Source organism: Leptodactylus fuscus, chromosome 2 (assembly GCF_031893055.1).
Source record: "Leptodactylus fuscus isolate aLepFus1 chromosome 2, aLepFus1.hap2, whole genome shotgun sequence".
In the NCBI taxonomy this organism is placed as follows: Eukaryota; Metazoa; Chordata; class Amphibia; order Anura; family Leptodactylidae; genus Leptodactylus; species Leptodactylus fuscus.
Genome location: NC_134266.1, coordinates 215,009,690 through 215,036,289, shown reverse-complemented (window position 1 = coordinate 215,036,289; position 26,600 = coordinate 215,009,690). Strand labels below are relative to the sequence as shown.

General features: G+C 41.1%; 2 protein-coding genes across 2 annotated transcripts in view; one reads left to right on the top strand and one right to left on the bottom strand.

Moving 5' to 3' along the window:
• Positions 1-26,600, bottom strand: part of RB1 (RB transcriptional corepressor 1) — a 145,687-nt gene that overhangs the window by 66,013 nt on the left and 53,074 nt on the right. The gene's annotated exons all lie outside the window — the stretch shown is intronic.
• On the top strand, positions 12,213-14,474 carry LPAR6 (lysophosphatidic acid receptor 6). The gene has a single exon (XM_075265534.1). It carries the CDS (start codon positions 12,732-12,734, stop codon positions 13,773-13,775), a length of 1,044 nt encoding a protein of 347 aa, XP_075121635.1. The 5' UTR covers positions 12,213-12,731; the 3' UTR covers positions 13,776-14,474.

Sequence of the window (26,600 nt, the reverse complement as noted above, 5' to 3'; positions counted from 1 at the left end):
GGTATTTATAACCCCAATATATTCTTTGAATTCCCAGTCAGACAATGGCACTGTATACCAGTAGTAAAAATTGTGGGTGCACGTAACCCCAATATATTCTTTGAATTCCCAGTCAGAAACTGGCACTATATGGCAGTAGCAAGAAATGAGGGTATTTATAACCCCAATATATTCTTTGAATTCCCAGTCAGACAATGGCACTGTATACCAGTAGTAAAAATTGTGGGTGCACGTAACCCCAATATATTCTTTGAATTCCCAGTCAGAAACTGGCACTATATGGCAGTAGCAAGAAATGAGGGTATTTGTAACCCCAATATATTCTTTGAATTACCAGTCAGAAACTGGCACTATATGGCAGTAGCAAGAAATGAGGGTATTTGTAACCCCAATATATTCTTTGAATTCCCAGTCAGAAACTGGCACTGTATACCAGTAGTAAAAATTGTGGGTGCACGTAACCCCAATATATTCTTTGAATTCCCAGTCAGACAATGGCACTATATACCAGTAGCAAGAAATGAGGGTATTTGTAACCCCAATATATTCTTTGAATTCCCAGTCAGAAACTGGCACTGTATACCAGTAGTAAAAATTGTGGGTGCACGTAACCCCAATATATTCTTTGAATTCCCAGTCAGACAATGGCACTATATACCAGTAGCAAGAAATGAGGGTATTTATAACCCCAATATATTCTTTGAATTCCCAGTCAGACAATGGCACTGTATACCAGTAGTAAAAATTGTGGGTGCACGTAACCCCAATATATTCTTTGAATTCCCAGTCAGAAACTGGCACTATATGGCAGTAGCAAGAAATGAGGGTATTTATAACCCCAATATATTCTTTGAATTCCCAGTCAGACAATGGCACTGTATACCAGTAGTAAAAATTGTGGGTGCACGTAACCCCAATATATTCTTTGAATTACCAGTCAGAAACTGGCACTATATGGCAGTAGCAAGAAATGAGGGTATTTGTAACCCCAATATATTCTTTGAATTCCCAGTCAGAAACTGGCACTGTATACCAGTAGTAAAAATTGTGGGTGCACGTAACCCCAATATATTCTTTGAATTCCCAGTCAGACAATGGCACTATATACCAGTAGCAAGAAATGAGGGTATTTATAACCCCAATATATTCTTTGAATTACCAGTCAGAAACTGGCACTATATGGCAGTAGCAAGAAATGAGGGTATTTGTAACCCCAATATATTCTTTGAATTCCCAGTCAGAAACTGGCACTGTATACCAGTAGTAAAAATTGTGGGTGCACGTAACCCCAATATATTCTTTGAATTACCAGTCAGAAACTGGCACTATATGGCAGTAGCAAGAAATGAGGGTATTTGTAACCCCAATATATTCTTTGAATTCCCAGTCAGAAACTGGCACTGTATACCAGTAGTAAAAATTGTGGGTGCACGTAACCCCAATATATTCTTTGAATTCCCAGTCAGACAATGGCACTATATACCAGTAGCAAGAAATGAGGGTATGTATAACCCCAATATATTCTTTGAATTACCAGTCAGAAACTGGCACTATATGGCAGTAGCAAGAAATGAGGGTATTTGTAACCCCAATATATTCTTTGAATTCCCAGTCAGAAACTGGCACTGTATACCAGTAGTAAAAATTGTGGGTGCACGTAACCCCAATATATTCTTTGAATTACCAGTCAGAAACTGGCACTATATGGCAGTAGCAAGAAATGAGGGTATTTGTAACCCCAATATATTCTTTGAATTCCCAGTCAGAAACTGGCACTGTATACCAGTAGTAAAAATTGTGGGTGCACGTAACCCCAATATATTCTTTGAATTCCCAGTCAGACAATGGCACTATATACCAGTAGCAAGAAATGAAGGTATTTATAACCCCAATATATTCTTTGAATTCCCAGTCAGAAACTGGCACTGTATACCAGTAGTAAAAATTGTGGGTGCACGTAACCCCAATATATTCTTTGAATTCCCAGTCAGAAACTGGCACTATATGGCAGTAGCAAGAAATGAGGGTATTTATAACCCCAATATATTCTTTGAATTCCCAGTCAGACAATGGCACTGTATACCAGTAGTAAAAATTGTGGGTGCACGTAACCCCAATATATTCTTTGAATTACCAGTCAGAAACTGGCACTATATGGCAGTAGCAAGAAATGAGGGTATTTGTAACCCCAATATATTCTTTGAATTCCCAGTCAGAAACTGGCACTGTATACCAGTAGTAAAAATTGTGGGTGCACGTAACCCCAATATATTCTTTGAATTACCAGTCAGAAACTGGCACTATATGGCAGTAGCAAGAAATGAGGATATTTGTAACCCCAATATATTCTTTGAATTCCCAGTCAGAAACTGGCACTGTATACCATAGTAAAAATTGTGGGTGCACGTAACCCCAATATATTCTTTGAATTCCCAGTCAGACAATGGCACTATATACCAGTAGCAAGAAATGAGGGTATTTATAACCCCAATATATTCTTTGAATTACCAGTCAGAAACTGGCACTATATGGCAGTAGCAAGAAATGAGGGTATTTATAACCCCAATATATTCTTTGAATTCCCAGTCAGAAACTGGCACTGTATACCAGTAGTAAAAATTGTGGGTGCACGTAACCCCAATATATTCTTTGAATTCCCAGTCAGACAATGGCACTATATGGCAGTAGCAAAAATAGTGGGTGTATATAGCCCCAATTCTATTGCTAGGGGACTTGCAGGGTATTTCTGGGGTGAAGGTGGGGGGCACACCGTTGGAACGGGTATCGGGGGTATATATCGGGTATACGGGAATACACTGACAGTTTATTCCATTCAGGATCCTGGGAAAGCTGGGTTGCGGCGATTGAGCCCGTCAGTGCCACGTTACACTGACAAGCTTCTCCCTGGAATTTAGCTCTTACAAGAGCTGTTGGTTGTCTTCTCCTTCCTATCCTAGCCTGTCCCTGCCTACCCAGAATCTAAGCCCTAGCTAGCTGGACGGAAACCTCCGTCCTCGGTGAATTGCAAGCTCAGAATGACGCGAACCTGGGCGGCGCTGTTCTTTTAAATTAGAGGTCACATGTTTTCGGCAGCCAATGGGTTTTGCCTACTTTTCTCAACGTCACCGGTGTCGTAGTTCCTGTCCCACCTACCCTGCGCTGTTATTGGAGCAAAAAAGGCGCCAGGGAAGGTGGGAGGGGAATCGAGTAATGGCGCACTTTACCACGCGGTGTTCGATTCGATTCGAACATGCCGAACAGCCTAATATCCGATCGAACATGAGTTCGATAGAACACTGTTCGCTCATCTCTAGAAATTACATTTATACACAACATGAAATAATTACTGTAAAATATATGTATACACATTTGGTATAGTCCTGTCCCCCTCAGCCTGCACAATGCAGAGAAAAGTTCCAATAAAAAATAAAAATAAGAAGCCAGAAATAATGATTTCTAGTAATTAGAGATGAGCGAACAGTGTTCTATCGAACACATGTTCGATCGGATATCAGGGTGTTCGCCATGTTCGAATCGAATCGAACACCGCGTGGTAAAGTGCGCCAAAATTCGATTCCCCTCCCACCTTCCCTGGCGCCTTTTTTGCACCAATAACAGCGCAGGGGAGGTGGGACAGGAACTACGACACCGGGGGCATTGAAAAAAATTGGAAAAAGTCATTGGCTGCCGAAATCAGGTGACCTTCATTTTAGACGAATAGTGGATTTCAAATCCGGGTCATATGAGAATGTGAACTTTGTGACTATGAGACAGGGATAGCTGTACAGGCAGGGATAGCTAGGGATAACCTTTATTTAGGGGGGAATGTTATTAAAAATAACTTTTTGGGGCTCTATCGGGTGTGTAATTGTGATTTTTGTGAGATAAACTTTTTCCCATAGGGATGCATTGGCCAGCGCTGATTGGCCGAATTCCGTACTCTGGCCAATCAGTGCTGGCCAATGCATTCTATTAGCTTGATGAAGCAGAGTGTGCACAAGGGTTCAAGCGCACCCTCGGCTCTGATGTAGCAGAGCCGAGGCTGCACAAGGGTTCAAGCGCACCCTCGGCTCTGCTACATCAGAGCCGAGGGTGCGCTTGAACCCTTGTGCACACTCTGCTTCATCAAGCTAATAGAATGCATTGGCCAGCGCTGATTGCCCAATGCATTCTATTAGCCCGATGAAGTAGAGCTGAATGTGTGTGCTAAGCACACACATTCAGCACTGCTTCATCACGCCAATACAATGCATTAGCCAGTGCTGATTGGCCAGAGTACGGAATTCGGCCAATCAGCGCTGGCTCTGCTGGAGGAGGCGGAGTCTAAGGTCGGACCTGAATCTTAGACTCCGCCTCCTCCAGCAGAGCCAGCGCTGATTGGCCGAATTCCGTACTCTGGCCAATCAGCACTGGCTAATGCATTGTATTGGCGTGATGAAGCAGTGCTGAATGAGTGTGCTTAGCACACACATTCAGCTCTACTTCATCGGGCTAATAGAATGCATTGGCCAATCAGCGCTGGCCAATGCATTCTATTAGCGTGAACTGAGTTTGCACAGGGGTTCTAGTGCACCCTCGGCTCTGCTACATCAGATTGCTACATCTGATGTAGCAGTGCCGAGTGTGCATCAGATGTGTAGTTGAGCAAAACTGACTCAGCACTGCTAAGTCTCTGCATTCGCATAGGAATGCATTGGCCAGCCTTCGGCCAATCAGCGCTGGCTCTGCCGGAGGAGGCGGAGTCTAAGGTCGGACCTGAATGGAGACTGGTGTGGAGCGATCTTAGACTCCGCCTCCTCCAGCAGAGCCAGCGCTGATTGGTCGAGTTCCGTACTCTGGCCAATCAGCACTGGCCAATGCATTTCTATGGGGAAAAGTTAGCTTGCGAAAATCGCAAACTGACAGGGATTTCCATTAAATAAAGTGACTTTTATGCCCCCAGACATGCTTCCCCTGCTGTCCCAGTGTCATTCCAGGGTGTTGGTATCATTTCCTGGGGTGTCATAGTGGACTTGGTGACCCTCCAGACACGAATTTGGGTTTCCCCCTTAACGAGTTTATGTTCCCCATAGACTATAATGGGGTTCGAAACCCATTCGAACACACGAACAGTGAGCGGCTGTTCGAATCGAATTTCGAACCTCGAACATTTTAGTGTTCGCTCATCTCTACTAGTAATCTCACCTAAGACGGAATAGAAAGCTATCAAAAATGGTTGAAATGGTACTGATAAAGTACAGCCCATCCTGCAAAGAGGGGTGTAGTTTCTAAAAGGGGTCAAATCTTCAGAGTTTTTTGGGGGGGTTTATTTCACCTCACAGCCCCCTAATGTGATGCTCTTACACTTCTGAGCCCTGTCATATTTCTAGGCAAAAGATTAGGAGGGGCTTCTAAAATCAGGAATCAGAACATAATAACTAGAGAGCTGACTTCTCACAGTGGCACAAGCTGGGTATGAAATATTCGGCACTGAAATACATACATCTGGAAAAATGTAAATTTTCATTTTGCACCATCCGCTGTACATTTATTTCTCGAAAGCATCTCTAGGATGAAATGATCACTTTTTCCCCCTTTATAAACTTGAGGGGCACAGTTTTCAAAATAAGGTCAGATCTTGGTTGTATCCACTGCACTGGCACCGTCATAGGGGTACTACAAATAAGTGAGAAAAAAACCAATAGTTCTCTTCTCCATCTCCACCCTGCTGCCTGCCCAGCCAGAAGTTTTCATCCACATATGTGGCATTTCCATACTTAGGAGAATTATGGGGTGCATTTTCTACTACTACTTTTTGTGAAAATGAAACATGTCACCAATGCAATGTTTTATTGCAAAACATTTCTGAAATTCTGTGAAACACCAGTGGGATGAAAATGCTCACTAAACCACATAATTGCATAATACATTTCTTGAAGGTTGTAGTTTTCAAAATACCCTGCCGTGTGCCCAAAGACCAGTTTAGGCAGGTCATTTCTATATGAGGCATTGAAAAAAAAAAATGGAAATGGAAATTTCACCTTCATTTTGTTTTCATTCCTGTGTGAGCTTAAAATAAGGACCTCCAAAGTTGTTTTGAATGGCTTCAGGTTTCTAAAATGGGGTCACTTGGAGGGAAGGGGGGGGTTTGCTAAAATATAGGCCTTTAAAAGTCCCTTCAGAACTGAAATAGTCCCTAAAAATGGTTTTATGGAATTTTCTTTAAAAACTGCTGATAGACTTGTAATCCTTCTAAGATCCTTAAACAGACATTAAAAGACATTTGAAATGATTGAGACATAAAGCAGTGCTATGGCAAATGGATTAACCGAATCTGGTAGTATAGCTAGATGTCTGAAAAATGGAGCATTTAAATTTTTGAAAATCATACATACAGTACATTTTGGAAATTTCCACTAAATTATCACATTTTTCCAGTAATAAGTGCAAAAATTATTAACCAAAGTTTACCATGAACATGAAGTAAAACTTGTCACATAAAAAAAAAAAAATCTCTTAAAATCACTTGGTTAAGCTAAAGCATTCCAAATGTATTACCACATAAAGTGACAAGTGGAAAAATAGGAAATGTAAAAACTGTCACAGTCTTTAGCCTTAATATGAAAAACTGCCACTTCCCTAAAGTCTAAATAACCCTATTAAAAACTTCCACAATATCTGAATAATGGGCTATTTACTGTGACAATCTCTGTACAAAAAAATAAATAAAAATACAAGGGTCTTGGACAGTGGTGTAACCAGTGTATTGTGGGCTTGGGTGAAAACTTTTGTCCATGCCAGCAGTGCCCCCCCCCCCCCCCCCCCCACACACACACACCCCACAGTATTACATGCCCAGCAGTGGGGTTTTTTCCCATTTTCCTCCTCTAAAACCATAGTGCATCTTATGGTCCGAAAAATACTCAGACCCCAGAGTATAATAATCAGAGGCCCAAGGAAGGTGAATAAAAATAACAAACACTGATACTCGCCTTGCCTCACCTTTCCTGGGCATCCTGGCTCCGGCTGTGTGCAGCATCTTCAGCCATCTTTCCGACGTCTCTGTAGTGGCCTGTGAAAATACTCTTGTTCCGACACGCTTTCTCTTAAATGCAACGAACACTACTATACATTCTCACCTCATCTAGTTCAACTTTACAATAAACATGAACGTGTCAATGGGGAAAAGGAGACAAGTAGACAACAGGCATTTTCGGCAACAGTTTATCTCCCAAGAGAATAAATGATTGGACGTGTTGAAATCAAACATCTTTGATGCAAGTTACTATTTAGTTCCTCCCTCCCATGCTAAATAGTACATTGGTGGATGTGCCAACATTAAAGGGAAAGCAAAGGAAAAAAAGGAAAAATGGCTCCAAAACAATTAACATAGTATTCCTAATCTGTTAGATGAAAGGATGTCAATATGGTTTACTTGACTACAGCAATGACGGGTACCACATATCAGAGGCCAGACACACGTGGACACACGTGTTGATGTGATATCAGTTCTGCCGAGTAAGCAAAGCCTAGCAGGGAAAATCGGAGTGGCACTGATGTCTAATAAGTAAGTAATCCTGCTTATGTTATTTTATAACGTCTCACCATTTCTTATGTTCTTTAAGGAAATTGAACAACCCAATACAATGTTACTGAATATTTGTGACTGCGACCCACACACATTCTAGGTAAAACCGATTATCATGAAGCAGATTAAAGTTCTTTCAGACAAGCCTGTTATTGTATATGCATTCACAATCTAAGTCATTTGTCTGTTTTCCCCACATTCGCTTCTGGTTTCTTGCGGGTTAATGTTTTCTATCTTACTGCCATATAAAAGCTATTAAGCCTTGGTAGAAAATGACTGCCAACTGTGTAATGTTTATTCTTCATCCACTCAGTACCTGCACGATTAATCTGTAATAAAACTCTCTTATCAAAGACTCTGCTCAATGGTTTTTTTCACGCCATCCACTGCCACTCTGGAACATATGACAGTTCAGAGCTGGGAGGTTTTGTTATTGAAATGGCATGCAGCCATTAGCTCTTCAATATATTTAATGGGATCCTGCCACATTGAAAATGCAGTCCAATGAGCTGGCAGCCAGTTATAGAGCAGGAGGAGCTGATAACAGTAATAAATATTTATGGGAAAAAGAAGGAATCTGCTCATTTTGGGCTTTGGAGCCAAGTGCACAGTCCTACTCAGTGTTACCAGCTATACTTGAACAATCATACAGGGACTGACAGACAACAAATACATAGAGAGAAAGTCCGAATATGCCCTCGGAATTGATAATTTTAGGTATCAGAACATAATAAAGACTTTTAGAAGGTTTTAACTAAATTAAAGCGGACCTTTCACTTCCTGGGGCACATGCGGTGTAATATACCGCTAGAAAGCAGACAGTTTTCCCGTTCTGTGGCCCAGGTGAAGAGCTATCGGTGCTGATACCGTAGCTCTTCACTGTCAGAAGGGCGTATCTGACAGTCAGTCAGGAACGCCCTTCCTCACAGCAGCGTCTATTGCGGTGTACTGTGAGAGGGAGCGTTCCTTACTGCCCAGCCATGACGCTGAGTGGTGAGGAACACCCCCCCCCTTCCCTCCCTAGTACTTGTCTATGGTGTTCCTCACTGCTCTCACAGTACAGCGCTATAGACGCTGCTGTGCGGAAGGGCGTTCCTGACTGACTGTCAGAAATGCCCTTCTGACAGTGAAGAGCTAAGGTATCGGGACCAATAGCTCTTCACTGGGGGCACAGAACGTGAAAGCCAAATTCAGCACACTGTCGGCTTTCTAGCAGTATATAAAACTGCATGTGCCCCAGAAGGTGAAAGGTCACCTCCACTAAAAGGAAGAAATTTTGGCGGTTTGATAGTCTGGTGAAGTCGAGTATGTGTTAACACAATGCCAAGGAGGAAAAACCTCAGCAATGATCTTATAGAAGCAATTTTTGATGTTCATCAGTCTGGGACATTTGTAACCCCCTAACAGGAGTTACTAATGGTTATTTGGCAATAGGAGTGCCTTACATGTTATGATAGTTTGTATATGTTGTCATGTTCATACTGTATTAATTTATGACATGTTCTCAAGCTGTTGTTCTCTGGTGTCACTTGTCCTGGTGAGTTGTGGTCTCCATAGCAACACACACTATAGTGGGTGGATCCGTAGCTGGAAGAGGAAATAGCCATAGCAGAGAGAGGAAGGAGTATTCTGTAAGCAGCCAGGGAAGAAGAAGAAAGTAGTAGTGTGGCAGTTACCATTTTGTGTTTCAGACACTGTGTGCTGTGAGGAGAGTTGCCACCGCAGCAGGGGAGAGAAGCTGTGACAGCGCCCCCATCACTATCAGTAAGAGGACAGGATTATATCAGGCTAAGCAGAGCTACAACCCTGGCAGCCTGCACCTACCTCTACAAGGTAAATGAGCCCCTGCAGTAAACTAGAATCTGGATCTGCAGACATCTTAGACTCTATGATAATACATGGGAAGGTGTCAGCCAGCTACAAGCCACTGTGCCACAGCTCACTGCTACAGGACAAGTGCACCAGCAGATGCCTGTTACAATAAAGCAGTGAGTACTTCAACTGATCCTGGCCTGGACATTGCCTTCCTTGCAGCTAAGAGCTGGGCACAACTTCCTAGTTGGAGGGGAGCACTGACACCAACCCACCATTTCAGCCCAGGGACCTGAAGGTGTCGCATTATTTCAACTGGCATCACATCTAACCTACTCTACCTATTACCCTGTGCACCTTTCTTGGGAGTTCTGGTGCCTATAAGGTGACAGTGACAGTCCAGCTTCCTGCACAGTTCTCCTGGGGTGGTCGCACATTTCCAACTGAAATTCATCATTCAACTGTGAAAATAATTATTCACATTGTCATACTTTTGAATGTTTCATAGTCAATGAATCATGAAAAAAAAAACATATCTGTATGTGCACAATAAAAGGAGAGAGAGAGAGAGAGAGAGAGAGAGAATTCTGTCCAAAAAATAAAAATATGGCACCTTGTATTGGCCCCTCTGCTGCCTGAGGCGGATGATCAAAAGACCGGGGGAAGGGGGGTCAGGGTTATGGGGGGGTGCGCGGCCCGATTAGATTTTTCTCTTGATCGTCCGCATCAGGTAGCGTGGGAAGGTGTGTGTCCTAGCGGTAACAGTGAATACAGTGCAGTAATATTTTGTTACTTACAGGAGACGTCTTCCCACATTTCCCGTCTCTTCCCTTCGGACCGCCATGACTACTTCTTCCAGCTGTGACTTGACTCTAAAGTTTGCAACACAGAGATCTTTGATTCCTTATTTCTCCACGCACCCAACCCCTATATTTATTATGTCCCACAGCGGACCCCTGCAACCACTATTATGCCCTACAGCGGCTGTGGAGCATAATATAAGTTGAAGGGGGGCCACTGTGGGGCATAATAGAGGTTGCGGGGGGGGGGGGGGAGAGGGGCATTAAACTGGGGCAGCTGTAGGCGGACATGTCCAACTCCAGCTACCCCCCATGGTTTAATATCCTCCTCCAGTTGACCCCAATTTAATGTCACCCCTATATCTGTCTTCAGTTAAACTTCCCTACATCTTCCCCCAGTTCCCTCCTCTTGCTCACACAAGCTGTCTCTTCTTACCTTCTTATCTTCCTTCAGGCTCCATTCCCGGCAGCTTGCTCTGTCTGTGTTACAATGCACAGTCCCGTGTGGCTCCGCCCACTGATGTGAGTCAGCTGATAGCCTAGTGAACTATAGAACCTGTGCTGATGTCACCACAGGTCCTTTAACTGATTTGCAATTCAGCATCTAAGTCCTAGATAGATGCCGAATTGCAAGTCTTTTAAGGACCCTTAATGACATCATCACAGGTCCTTTAACTTTAATAATGTTTAAGAAAAAAAAAAAAAAAAAAGTCCCGTGGCTGCCGCCCCCTCCAAAAATGCCGCCTGAAGCAGCTGCCCCACCTCGCCTCAGAGGTTGCGGCCCTGATTGGCTGTACAAGGTGCCTATGACTGAGCAGCACAGAGTCATAGAGACAACTATACAGGCTCTTTCTTTTTTACCACACCCTCCCAGCAAAGATAGTTTTAATTAAACTTCGGGATATTACAAGTTCTAGAATCGTAATCATCTATTAGGTCCTTCCATATCTACAAAACGTTTATTACATTTGCTTATCACAAGGATCCATGGATGCCTTTGTCGTTCTAATACTTTTTTAATATGCATCCAGAACATTACTGGATACCTTCAATCTTGATGGTATTACAAACATAAAAGGAAACAGAAATGAATAAGGTGATCCAACATAAATTTGTCATTAACCATATACTTACAAGTAACATCAATGACAGAAGCTTTATGTTTTCGAAACACAAGCAAACTACAAAGAATAAAGGAACCTCTATAAAAGACTTGTGGACTGTTTACATAGTGTGTAAAATGATGAGGCTGGAATCCGAAATAATGGCTTAACACATGTTTACCCTCTTTCTCTGTCCCAGCTGCTTTCTGACCTGGTGATAAGTGGAAGGGCAGCTCAGGAAGGGCAAAGAGGTCAGCATGGATCTTATCTTGTCAAGGTGAAATCTTTTCTTAGCTACAAATTAACTAAAGTAAAAGGAAAAAAAAAAAATCTGGGATCCAAAAATCTAATAAATTTCATATATATAGCCAATTTAGTTTCAGAGTCAGAACAACACAGGCATAGCACCGACATGCTCGAATTGTCTGCTAAATAAAACAGAAAAAGGAGAATTTAACTGTACCACAATATTAAAATGTAGATGATGCATCCATTTACATTTCCAATACGTAGTTCAACAGAAAAAGGTCACAATTCTTCCCTTGCACACTTTCACCACATATGGCACCTCGTAACGATTATTTTACGAAAACGCCAAATGGTCACCAAGGACTAAAGTGCTAATCTATTTTTCAGAACTACAAAACATGGAAAATTGACAGAATATTACCAATGACAAGACCCAAACACATACATGATAGAGTATAGTATGTTTCTGCTGGCAGAATACAGTAAAGAGTGTTAAGGGTTAACAGATTAGTATCTCGGGCTGGTCATCTGCAAGCCCCTCAGGTATATTCCCAAAAGACACTATCAGACTGAAAGCTCAGCAAGCAAACAAACTGGGCAGAGTCTAGGCTTTGTTTAGGGCCAGCCTCTTCCTGTGTTATTCAGGCTTTTTGTGTGTAAGGTTTCAAAGGAGCAGACGCCTTCTCAGGCATTACACATCGGTACACTGGATTCTGCTGCAAAAACTTTACCCCATTCATCAAACCAACACATTTTCACAGGAATCCACAGAAACCAATGGAAGAGGTACTCATGAATACCTGGATTTTCCTTACAGAGACAAGCCATTGAAATGCACTGCGCTTTTACAACATCTGCACTCGCACGGCTTCTGAAACACTCTGTCTGCTACATCTGCCTCACCTTGTACTACTAGCTGCCGGGCAGTCATACAGAGGAAGCAATAAATAGAAGTGCGGGAGATGTTTATGACAATATACACACAAGTGCATTATACGGCTTTCTTTGAAAAGGACAAAAAGGGACAAAGTTCCCAGTGATGCCCAAAGCTTCTTCAAGAAGAAACGCTGCAGTTCCTCTGACTTCTGCTGAACAGTGTGAAGATACGCCTGTGGCACATGTAGTCTGCCAAGGATTTGGGATTACAAAAATTTCATCTGAAAGCTCAAGGATATTCCTAGGACTGTAGGACTGCCAAATATGATGGTAAGCAATAACACCACAGACGCAAACTGTACCGCTGATGACAACTTTAAGTACACCTTGTATGGATGTGTATTTAGTATGGTGTTTGTTCTTGGCCTCATTGCAAATTGTGTTGCCTTGTACATTTTCACTTGTTCCTTAAAAGTGCGGAATGAAACCACGACATATATGATCAATCTGGCTATTTCTGACCTTTTGTTTGTGTTTACGCTCCCTTTTCGGATTTTCTACTTTGCAGCCCGCCACTGGCCTTTTGGAGATATACTGTGCAAAATATCCGTCACACTGTTCTATACCAACATGTATGGCAGCATACTGTTCCTTACCTGTATCAGTGTGGATCGCTTTTTGGCTATAGTACACCCTTTTCGGTCAAAAACTATCAGGACTAAAAGGAATGCCAAAATTGTCTGCCTGGCCGTGTGGTTTACGGTTCTTATGGGTAGCGCCCCTTCAAGCTTTTTCCAATCAACTAATAGAAATAACAAAAATAACTCTACACAGGCATGCTTTGAGAACTTTTCAGAGGATACATGGAAAACGTATCTGTCAAAGATTGTGATATTCATTGAAATAGTGGGATTCTTTATACCGCTCATCCTTAATGTTTTCTGCTCTACCATGGTCTTGAAGACATTAAAGAGACCGGTTACTTTAAGCAGAAGCAAGCTCAACAAGACAAAGGTGCTAAAAATGATCGTTGTACACCTGGCCATCTTTTGTTTCTGCTTCATACCATACAATGTCAACTTGGTGCTTTACTCCCTCATGAGGACACAGGTTTTTAGCAACTGCTCTGTGAAGGCTGCCGTCAGGATTATGTACCCCATTACCTTGTGTATCGCTGTCTCAAACTGCTGTTTCGATCCCATCATTTACTACTTTACATCTGAGACGATTCAAAACTCCATAAAAAAGAGAAACCGGCCCATGAGGAAAGATTCTCACTTTTCTGAATCGCTAGCTGCGGAAAATTTTATTCAGCATGGCTTACAAAGTCTTAAAGCGAAAATATTTGAAAATGAATCCACGATATGACATCCAGACAGCTTGGAGTAAAACAGAGCAAACGCTGCCGAACACCTGGATCAATACAGCAGTGAAAATGGTTACAGGATCTAACATGTTAACGTTCTACCTAATCTATGGTAACCAGCTACTTATTAGCTGTATTGTGAAGTATAGGGTGTTGTATTACGTAGTACGCAATAGGTCTGGTAACATCAGGGACCACAGGAAGAGAACTCGGGTCTGGTATCTGACACAACCTATAACAAAGTGGAAGTATTATATATAAAGAACACGCTGCTGTTGACTTGTGCCACCTCATTCGCCTTAAGCTCCTCAATAGCAATGAGGTAGTGGCTGCCAAAGTCTTCCTATGTTTATAACTGTATAACTGTGTACATATGTGGTTGCGCTGGCTTCACCTCAAAGTGCTTAAAAGAAACCCAATGTCAAGGAACCTTCCTGGCAAAGTTGATCTACTGTTTTATGTCTAAGGCAGGGAGGGCGGAGCATGACACAAACATTTTCTATTTGGTAGTTTATTAATCCGTCCCCCCCTTGCCCTGCACTAAGAATAACACAATGCCCCACATTGACTAATAGGCAGATTAACCGCACTGACTGATGCTGGATGAGAAATCTGGCGGATATTTAGAATGTCTAGTCTATGTTTATACCACCTTTACGTTGGCTTAAATGGAGCCAGAATTTTGAGACATCATTTTGGCGCATCTGGGTGCATTTGAAGCCACACCCATTTTCTGATAAGACACGCCCATCTAGCGAGTCAAAAAAACGTAGCCCAAATTGTGCCATATTGACGCCAGTGTCTTGTTATAACCACAATAGTGAGTCTGGACCAATGGATCAGTTTTGCCTGAAGGGTTCTTTCAACATCATAATGGCTGCTACTTGCTTATGGTATATGGACTCGAACATCTTTATTCCCGAATGATCTGCATTCATTTTGTTCTTGTATATTGGTTCTGGGAGTAAAGGGGTTAAACGGTGACTATATCCTTCTTACAGAAGGCAATTCCATTTAGTATATTACTGAACATGAAAATAGTATTTGACTTGGCTCATGCTCTATATGAACACTGTATATGTAAATCTCCTCCACTCCATAGAGTTGTGAATGTATTTAATGCTGGCACTTTAACCAGGACAAACTGCTCATCTGATACTTGGTTCAATTAAACTTTCTTCCGATCTAACATGTTGACAAATGAGTTTGTTTTTTTGTTAATCTGACTTGTCCATGTATAGATTATTTTTTGCACAGTACATCGTATAGACCATTAAAAAACCTGAAGATTAAGGACAAAATTGTGGATACAAATGTTGTATGGATTATCTATAAATCACTGGTGAATGCTGGAAGGGAATCAAACCATTTTTATCCACAAATAAAACTGTATGGTTAATCTGATGGTCATGAAAAAACAGGCATGGCGTGAAATCTGGGCATATGATTAATTGCTTCTTGAAGGAGTTCACTCAGGAAAGGTCTGCTGTGTTAAGACATGCCAAAGATGTATTATTACTAAGTTCAAGCAACTCCTTTTCCTGAGGGCAAATGGAAGAAGGTGCTGTGCACATGCAGGTCACTTCTCCCAGCTGAATTCCCTTCCCATCCACCCACGTGCTTCCACTATTCACTGCAATGTCCTGGTCTTAAGGCGCTCGCTCAGAGGCTCAGAACAAAGGGCTCTCTGCTCCGGGGTGTTAGTCCTGCTCTACACAAAGCTTTCAGGATATCTACAGCTCTTACTCATTTGGTTTCACTTTATTGAACTGTACAAAAAAAACAAACTTAACGCGTGTGTATTTTTGCAAAATACACGTGTGAAAATAAGACTCCCATTGACTTCAATGACATTTTACAGGCATATTTTTACACGTGTAAAAAATATAATTGAAGTCAATGGCAGTCTTATTTTTAAACGTGTACTTTGCAAAAATACACACGCGTTTATTCCGTGTGAAGGGGCCCTTATTATGTAAATGAGGGAAAGAAATACAACACTTTGTATAGTAGTATTATAGTTGTGTAGAGATAAGTATGCTGAATCTACAGTACCTGAGACTTCAAGGAACATAACCAAAAATAAACATCTGCACTTTAATAACACAAGTAAACCAATTTGGTTAGACTCCAAAACATGACAAATCTGGTAATGTTAAGCAAGCTATATAAACCACAAAACCTCAAGAGCATGACATCATATTTACTATATAACCCTATGGTAAGTGCTGAATAACATACAAGTGTGAATAGCTAGGATATACATACAAGTATAAGAATGGTTATCAAAATACTAGGGCTCAGAATGAAGGCAAAACCTGGTACCAAAGTACTGACCCTGAAGGGTACAGATAACTTCTTTATCAAATCTAATACCGTATAATGATTGATGGTCACTTTACAGTTTAGTGGGGGGAAAATTGGTGCATGCATGAACAGCTCAGTTGTGCTGTGAGGATTATAGACTTGTTCAGACTGGTATTTTCAGTCATTTCAAACATAGTTTCCTGTATACAATGGGCTGTTAGAAAATCAGCTTATTGTCAGAAACTGCCATCCCAGCATAAACCATAAACTATAGGGTATGTGCAGATATAGGAGAGGAGATCCACTGTGGATGACGACACAAATCAATGCTGTTTTCTCATTAACACAAACTGCATTTGTTAAACATGCAGATTTTGCAGTAGATCCCACTACCATACGCCAATAGTGAAGAGAGTGAGCTTGCTTGTTTTTCTGACCAATGTGGATACATTTGTAAAAAAAATCCTTCTACATCTGCTGTACTGTAACTTGGCAATCTGTGACACATCCATCACTACTGAATGCGACCTTATACACCAAAGAAATCTAAGCAGAACATGGGAAATAGGTCACGAATCCACTACTACCCAAGAAGGATGCCCTGCAATATCAGAGGTAACTGATCAGTACTCCCTTTGTGTGACAGTCTGGTCCAAATGGTGCATATGTAGAGAAAATTGTATTACTAACAACTGGATTCATATCAGTACTGTACCTTAACCTCGGATATTTAGTGCTGTACTGAGAAGAAGCAGAGCCATCATTTACAGCGCACTTATCCAAACATACTGCCAGATACAGTACATAATTCTGAGAGATATCCCTAAGTGGTGTTGGAGTAACAGTACTAGAGATAAGGACACTGGGAATATAGGAGCTAGCAGCTTGACAGTGAGACTGAGAGCTTACAGATGAACTGAAAAAAAATAAGAGACAACCGCTCCTTAATGTATATACTGGAGACGACATGCGCCAAACTGTTGTCAGACTCCTGAACGTCAACACTCTGCACAGTACTGCAGAATAACTTGGAGCCTTACACATTGTATATCACAAGTTTAAGGGTTTGTCCAAGAATTAACTGTATAAAAATGTTAAATGATAAAGAAAACATACATTACCTGCCTGTAAAATCCTCTAGTACCCGGAAGGACGCCTTGGGTGCAGTTTATTTAGCAGTCACATGGATCAAAGTAAAGTGTAACTGGTGAAGGCTACCAGAGTACTGGTGCTGGAGCAGCAAAGAATTTTATGTGGTATTGCCATAAACATAACCATTTCAGAAATTTGTAGACAATTAAAAGTTTAACATTTTGGCAAATATAAATAATTTGATTTTACAGAGTTTTTAAAATTTCCTGCAATCATCTTAGTGGAGACAGTCCGTTGTCTTGTTCTGTACATAATCAGATTTAGGTTTGTCAACAGTTAAAAGCTAAACATTTTTACAAAGATAAATAAATCATTCAAAACTTTGCAAAGTTTTATAGACATACTTTAACCATCTTAGTGGTGACAGCTTGTCGTCTTTGTAAGTTAGCAATGGATACGACCATGAATGAAGTGCTAGGCCATAGCAAGTTCCTACATTCATGGTCGTATGCATTGGCAACCGATCAAGACAACAAACTGTCAACGCTAAGATGGTTAGAGAAAACCTTTAAAACTCTGCAAAGTTTTTAATTATTTACGTTCAAAAAAAATGTTTAAACCTAAATATGGTTATGTTCACAGGAAAATCCCTTTAAAAAGTGAGCAATGTTGTGGGTTTTTTTTCTATCGTATTTTGTGCAGGTGGTTTTAGTTCATATCGGGCAGCTGCTTCTCTGAAACTGCACTAGTGAAACTAATACTGCAACACAAACTGCAGATTATTTATGACATTGCATATTTATTGGATACCTGTAGATGGCTGCACCACATTGTAGATTCCCTTTAACCACATGAGGACCGCCGTACGTAAATTTACGGCCTCATGTGCTGGTACCTAAAGACCGGACTATTGCCGAAATACGTCCGGCCTTTAGGTACCTTTCTGGCGGGGGGAGGGGTGCGGGGGGGACAGGGGTTAGGTGTTACTAACACCTAACCCCTTCCTCCATAACGTCCAGTCGGAACTGAGTCCGACTGGACGTGTTAACCCTTTCGATCGCGCCGTCAAACATCACGGCGCGATCGAAAGGGATCCGCCGACAAGTTAACCCGATCGGCACCCCCCGCGGCGAGATCGGGGGGTGCCGATGTCAGTAGAAGGTAGTCTGGGGTCTGGCCAGTGACCCCAGACTACCGGAGCCCCCACATACCTGGTGATCCTGCCAGGCGGTGGAGGAAGTGAGCGATGTGTCTCACTTCCTCTGCAGCTTGCAGGACACGAGCAGGCTCATGTCCTGCTCGTGTCCTGTCAGCTACTGTGTAGAATCAGCTGATGCTTTCATCAAAGCATCAACTGATTCAAGTGTCCTAAAGGGACACATGAAAAAGTAAAAAAAAAGTTAAAAAAAAAAAAAAAAAAAAAAGTGTATGAAAAAAGTAATAAAGTTCTAAAGTCCAAAAATCCCTTTTTTCTATACAAAATGAATTATATAAAAAAAAAGCACTAACAATTAAAAAAAGCAATGCATATTTGGTATCGCCGCGTCCGTAACAACCTGTACAATAAAACTGAAATAATATTTAATGTACACGGTGAACGTCGGAAAAAAAAAACGGAAAAAACTCGCCGGAAATAATGATTTTTTGCCATCTCATCCTACAAAATATGCTATAAAAAGTGATCAAAAAGTCATATTCACCCCACAACAGTGCCAATAAAAAGCGCACATTTTCCCGCAAAAAATAAGCCCTCAACCAACACTGTCAACCGAAAAATAAAAATGTTACGTCTCTCAGAAGATGGCGATGCAAAAAACATCGATTTATGTCCCCATATGTGTTTTTGTTCTGCAGACTTAGTATCGCATAAAAAAATAACATAAATGAGGTATCGCCGTAACCGTACCGACCCGCAGAATAAAGGACACATGTCACTTATACTGTACGCTGCATGGCGAAAAATTTAAAATGTAAAACTCAATGCAGGATTGATATTTTTTTTTTTTTAATCCAGCAAGAAAGAGTTAATAAAATGTAATCAGTAAGTTGTAGGCACCCAAAGATGGTGTCATTACAAAATGCATCTCATCCTGCAAACAACAAGCCCTTATATGGCCACGTCACCAGAAAAATAAAGAAAATATAGCATCTAGTAATGTGAAGACAAAAAAAAAAACAAATCGCCAAATTATTAGAACACAACTGGCTGCGGCAGATAGGGAATATATAAGCTGTATGAGCGAATATCAGGGGACACCCCAGATTTACAGCTTATGAGCGAAAAAACACCAGAAGTGACCCCCAAAGTGACCCCCAGAGTGACTCCCCCAATCATAGGAGCTACTGGGACATAGTAGGGAATTTGGTGTCTGCAATGTTCTCCGCACAGCTTATATATTCCCTCTTCGCCATCCGCTGTGCAGTCACGTCTGGGATACTAATACTCACTACACCCCCTGATAAATTCTTTGAGGGGTGCAGTTTTCAAAATGGGGTCACTCCTTTGGGGAATCCACTTTTCTGGTACCTTACAGGCTCTACAAACATGACATGGCGTCCAGATACCAAACATCAAAATCTGTACTCCAAAAGCCGCATCGCGCTCCATCGCTTCTGCGCCCTGCTGTGCGCCCAAACTGCAGTTTATGACACATGTATGCCACATGTATGACACTGGTGTACCCTGGATAACGGACGTAATGTCATATGTGGGTATAAACTGATATTAGGGCACAGCTGGACGCAAAAGGGAAGAAGGATTATTGGGTTTTTGGAGCACAGACGGTTTGGTTTTTGGATGCCATGACACTTTTGTAGATCTGAAATGCCAGTAAAGTGGAATCCCCTGATATGTGACCTTATTTTGGAAACTACACCCCTGAAGGATTTCTCCAGGGGTACAGAGAGCATTTTTAACCCCCAAGTGTTGCTATAACTTATTATCCATAAATGAATACGAAGCTGATTGTGAGAGGTGAAAATGACAATTTTTCCAGGAATCCGTCATTTCAGTGCGTAATATGTTGTGCCCGCCTTGTATCAGAGATGAACGCTCTAAAAGCTGTTGTGCCCGGGATACCCGCTTACCAGTTTTTGGAGTGTCTCTGCTGACATAAGTTGGGCACAACATATCGGGCACTAAAATGGCGAATCTCTGGAAATTTTTCATTTTTAACTTCTCATTATCAGCTGTGATTTCATTTCTGGAAACTAAATAAATGCAACACTCAAGGGTGAAAAATGCTTGCCACTTGATAAATCCCATGAGTGGGCTAGTGTCCAAAATGGGGTGACATGTCTGCGGATTCCACTTTATTGGCAATTCAGGGGCTTTGCAAAAGTGGCATGGTGTCCTAAAACCAAACTGTGCTCCAAAAACCAAAATAGCGCTCCTTCCCTTCTGTGCCCGGCTGTGCCCAAACAGCCATTTATACCCACATATGGCATTAAGTCCGTTATCCGGGGTACACCAGTGTCATACATGTGGGCATACACCGCTATTTGGGTACCCAGCAGGGCGCAGATGTGAAGGAGCGATATGTGCTTTTGGAGTGCAGATTTATATTCTTTGTTTTTGGACACCACGTCACATTTGCAGAGGCCCTAAAATTGTCCCTACAAAATGGGGTCACTTGGTGAATTCCAGTTTACTGTCACCTGTGTAGTTTCTAAAATGGGGTCACAATGGGGGGTTTCCATTGTATTGATACTTTAGGGGCTCAGCTAATGCGACATGACACCTGAGACAACTATTCCAGCCACATCTGCTTTCTAAAAGCCAAATAGCGCTCTTTCCATTCTGAGCCCCACCGTATACCCATACAGCAGATTATGGCCACATATGGGGTATTGCCGTGTTAAGAAGAAATTGTGTAACAAACTCTGGGGGGCTTTTAATTCTTCAGTTACTTGCAAAATTAAAAATATGGAGCTAAATGGACGATTAATTGGAAAAAAAAAAGTAATTTTTCATTTTTACGTCCCAAAATGCTCACCAAACCCCTAGATAAATTCTATGAGGGGTGTAGTTTCCAAAATGGGGTCACTTTTAGGGGGTTTCCACTTTATTGGTACACTAGGGGCTCTGCAAATGCGACATGGCACCTGAAAAATATTCCAGCAAAATCTGCCCTTCAAAAGCCAAATAGCGCTCTTTCCATTCTGAGCCCCACCATGTTCCCATACAGTAGATTATGACCACATATGGGGCATTTCTGTGTTCAGGAGAAATTGTGTAATGAACTTTAGGGAGCTTTTTTTCCTTTATCCTCTTGTGAAAATGAAAAATTTGGGGCTAAATTGACAGTTTGTTGGAAAAAAAGTAAATTTTCATTTTCATGTCCCAATGTTAATAAAATCTGTGAAACAGCTGTAGGGTCAAAATGCTCACTCTACCCTTTCATATGTTTTGTGGGGGGTGTAGTTTCCAAAATGGGGTCACTTTTAGGGGGTTTCCACTGTATTGGTTCTCTAGGGGCTCTGCAAATGCGACATGGCACCTAAAATTATTCCAGCAAAATCTGCCATCCAAAAGCCAAATAGCGCTCCTTCCATTCTGAGCCCCGCCATGTTCCCATACAGCAGAATATGGCCACATATGGGGTATTGCCGTGTTCAGGATAAATTGTTTAACAAACTTTGGGGGGCTTTTACTCCTTTAACCCCTTGTGAAAATGAAAACTTTGGGGATAAAGTGACATTTTAGTAATTTTTCTTTTACACATTCCAATGTTAGTAAAATCTGTGGAACAACTGTAGGGTCAAAATGCTGACTATACCCCTTGATGAATTCTGTGAGGGGTGTAGATTCTAAAATGGGGTCACTTTTGGGGGGTTTCCATTGTTTTGGTACGCTAAGGGCTCTGCAAATGTGACATGGTGCCTGAAAATTATTCCAGCAAAATATGCTGTTCAAACACCCAGTGTCACTCCTTCCCTTTCGTGCACTGCCGTGTGCCCAAAAATCAGTTTACACCCACATGTGGGGTATTTCTGTGCACGGGAGAAATTGCATAACAAAATGTGAGATGCATTTTCTCCTTTAACCCTTTGTGAATGTGTTAATTTTAGGTCTAAATGAATGTATTAGTGAAAAAAATGAAATGTCTAAATTTGACCTCCATATTATTTTTATTCTTATGAAATGCTTAAAGGGTTAACAAACATCCCAAATGCTGTTTTGAATAATTTGAGGGGTGTAGTTTTGAAAATGGGGTGATTTATGGGGGTTTCTATTATATAGGCCTTTATAATTCCTTTCAGAACTGAAGTGTTCCCTAAAAAATTAGTTTGAGGAATTTTCTTGTAAATCTGGAAAATCGCTGTTACACTTGTAAGCCTTGTAACGTCCAAAATGAATTAAAAGACGATCAAAAGATGATGCCGATATAAAGCAGAGATATGGGAGATAATATTTATTCATGTATTTGGATGGTATGACTATCTGCCTGAAAAGCAGAGAATTTCACATTTTGAAAATTGCAATTTTTTCCAAATTTCCATCAAATTTGCTCGTTTTTTTATAAATAAATACAAAAATATTGATTAGTGTTTACCACTAACATGAAGTATAATGTGTTACGAAAAAACAATTTCAAAATCACTTGTGTAAGTTAAAGCGTCTCAAAGTTATTGCCATTTAAAGTGACACATGTCAGTTTTGAAAAAAGAGGCCTGGTCCTTAATGTACTTCTGGGCCTGGTCCTTAACCGGTTAATATTACATTATAGGAACAATGTATCAAACAATGTTCAATTTCTACATATGATGCAGACCAATGACAAGGAGGAAATCTATACTGTACTAAAAAAAATTACCTTGCAAAATCCACTTCCTAACTTCTGAATAAGCACAAGTGACTTGAACACCCTCTTTATTAATGCTGTAATAAAAATAATAATACTAATAATAGTCATGGTAATGCAGGTGTTCAGATTCTCTGTGTCTTTGGGATTGTGCCACAATGGACTTGCTTGTGCTTGTAGAGGAAAACATTGGGAGGGTCACACCCCTACTAGCTGGGTTTAACCTGGATGATTCAGTGCTGGAATAAAATACATAAATGCACACATTGAATACATAGGAGAAGATATTATACCAGTTACTTCACAGTTCTGGGTTCTCACTGGGTGGGTCAGTGCGTCAGATCCTAGTGAAGAGAGTGTATATAACTTGTCACACCATGCTTATGGAGATGTACCGTGTACTGAACTAAACAAGACGCTCAGTGACAAAACATCATTTGACTTCTGGAACATGTTCATACACAATGGCCTCTTCTGCATTTGTCACTTACATCACACCCCATCTATGTGACCATGGAGTTTAGTTTCAACTTGTGGTCACCGACAACAATGCAGGTAGTGGTCTGGGACAGACAAGACGTGTAACTTGCAGTCCTGTGTCAAAGGCATTTTCCAAAGCTAAAAAAAACTGTATGGTAAGTAAAGGGCCTAAATTATTATTATTATTATTAATAATAATTTAAAAAAAAAAGAAAAACCTGTATTGACGCCAAATCACCCCATCACTGCCCAGTATTTCTGCTCAAGGCTTATCAAGGGCCACAGATGTCACATGTCCATGCACAGTACAGGATTGCTGAGGCCACTGACTTGCTCTAGTGGCATGTAAGTAATGCGATTAGTTCCAGTTCAGCAAGGCCCAGAAACTGTGAGACAGGTAGGGCGCCGCTCAATATTTCAGAAGGGAACATCTTTTTCTTTTTCATTATAAGTATTTTTGTACCCTCACCTATTATTTTACAAATCCCCAAAAAAAACATTTCAAATTGGAAGGAGGCATACATGAACTTAGGGAAAGAATACTGATAAGAAATCTGAATTAGATCCATAGAAAGGTCTTTGGGTTTCATCCATATATAGTCTAAAGAGGTTTCTAAAAAGGTTTTCAGGACAGAACCTCTTAGGCAGACAAACATGGCGACTTCGAGTTAGTAATCCTACTGAATCCCAAATCAAAAAATGGCTGGGTTTATTACAACAATAACCTGCATTACACTTCATAGCAAGCAGACATAACGAAAACTTATATATGTATTTTGGAATCATTTCAATGGTTTCCCCACTTAATTGTTTTTCCAAAAGGGAAGGAGTCACCGGGTTTGGGCTCCCTAAACCAGCAACATGACTTTATGCAGCAATTGTGCATGCATCGGATGTTCCCAGAGAACAGTCACAACTAATCTCCGGCAAATAAAATGTCATTTCTGTGTACCTCAGAACTGAAAGACCTTAAACCCCAGCGGCATAAGGATGTGGTGCTGGTTTAGGGGTCCTACACGTGATAACAGGTTCCCTTTAAGATACCAAGGTTATGAAGTTAATAAAGAGAACGTTTTCTATCAATGATGAATGCCAGTCTCTAGGTATACAAAGTCAAAGTCACACTTGTGCCAATGGTCATCGTAAAACATTAAACAGACATACACCACCCTTAGGGAGGCCAAAAAGACACCTTGCCTGAGGAGGGGGACTATAGCTTTCCCACCATATTCTGAACTTGTTCACCAAACCCTATTGAAAATAGCATAGATCAGTGAATTCAGCTGCTGATAGCCTGGATTTGCCTGTCAGCAGTACCAGGGTAAACGGAGTTAGGAGGGTTCAGATTTAGAAATAGGTTTATCTCCCAGAAGTGGGACATTCATCTACCAAACATTTATAGCATGCCTTGTGCCATAAGTGTCTATCGTGGTAAAACCCCTTTAAGGTCACCTAGGCCAACAATGACTCAAAACACATACAAATGTTTGCACTTATAGCCCTTTAAAATTGGTTTTGTGTCAATTCATGTAAAGTATAAGGTCTCATGCACAAGGCAGTGTGTATGTGGCGAGTCTGTGGTGGTCAGGAATAGAATGATAATACACAGGTATGTACATGGGGCTACAGAGTATAATGCTTTAGTGTGCAGGCCATGAAAAGTACAGCTAGCACACTGACAATGCACAGGGTAGTTTGTATGAGGCCTAAATTCAATTTATGGCAAGAAGCAAAATTTATAGACTAAAGCATTGCTGTATCCCAGATATCACCCCCTCCTCCAAAAAGAAAACACAGAGGTCCAATGATGTCATACTATACATTAGAATTACCGACCTCATTACCTTATTAGAACTGAAGTATGGCATACAAATGATTCACATGCTGCACAACACGTTGCAATGCAATGTGCAGAGTTCACACATCATCTACATTTCCATATAATGACCAATATTGTACACCCAGAAGGGTGCGGTAGGAGAGATTACACTATACCTATTACCTTAAACAAGGCTTGTTCTCTTGTGTTAATCTTCATAGAATCACACAGATATATCAGAGTTTAAGGAATATCAACATTTCTACAAATATGTTTGTTGTGTTTAGTACAGAATTATATCATTGTATACCCCATCATGTTTAAACCCAATATAATAACAATCTGCTCCTGTATGATTTTATTTTAGTGGCCAACAAGGAAGAAATTCTACAGACATTACCAGGAAATTACCATAAAGGTTGAAGAATACCTAAACTTTACAATAACTTTTGTTTTCTGAAAGTATTTGTGACATCAATAATTGTTTAATATACTTTATACACAGACTCTCCTTCTGCTTTCTTTCCCTTTAAGCACCAGACTTTTGCAGCCCTGATCATTATATGAAGTACAAAGTAGCAGCAGTAGCAAATCCAACCACAAAGTCATTACATGTAACCTTTACCCTGCTACTCAGCAACAGGAAAGAAAAACAAAGACTGAAGAATTGCCATTTGTATGACACAATTCCCCTCTAGATCCCAAAATATTAGTCAACACTAAGGCTGGGTTCACATCTGCAACGGAGTCTCTGCTTGGAGACCCCAGAAAATCGAGAAGTGCTGCAAATCTGACTTTTTCATCCATTGGTTTCAGGTTAAAAGTGCAGACACTTGATGGATCCCACTATAGTTAGTGATCCGTAGGGCACCATTGGTGTTTTCCGTTTTAGCGATCCATGTGTCCGTTGTTCTGGTCCTCCAACAGACCAGAATAACAGATACTGCGACACCAACTCAGACTCCTGTTCCCACTCAGACTCCTTCATAAATGTTCCTGAAATTTCCCCACTGTGGGACTATTAAAGGATTATCTTATCTTATAAATGGTTGACAGCAGTGGTCAGAAGCAGTAACAATCCTTGAATTCATTAAAAAGCTAGTGATTGAATTCCTATGAAAGTAAATATGCAACAAAGGCTGGGTTCACACCACCGCCGCTGTCCGCCCAGGGGTTTCCGTTGTAAATCCCGGGAAACTGGACAGGGGATGGCTTGACGTCGGTCAGCTTTAAAACCCATTCAGTTGAATGGGTTTTTAAAGGTGACCGCTGGTGTCCATATGTGGCCTCTCCGTTTTTTTGGGGGGGTTGGGGTTTTTTGTACG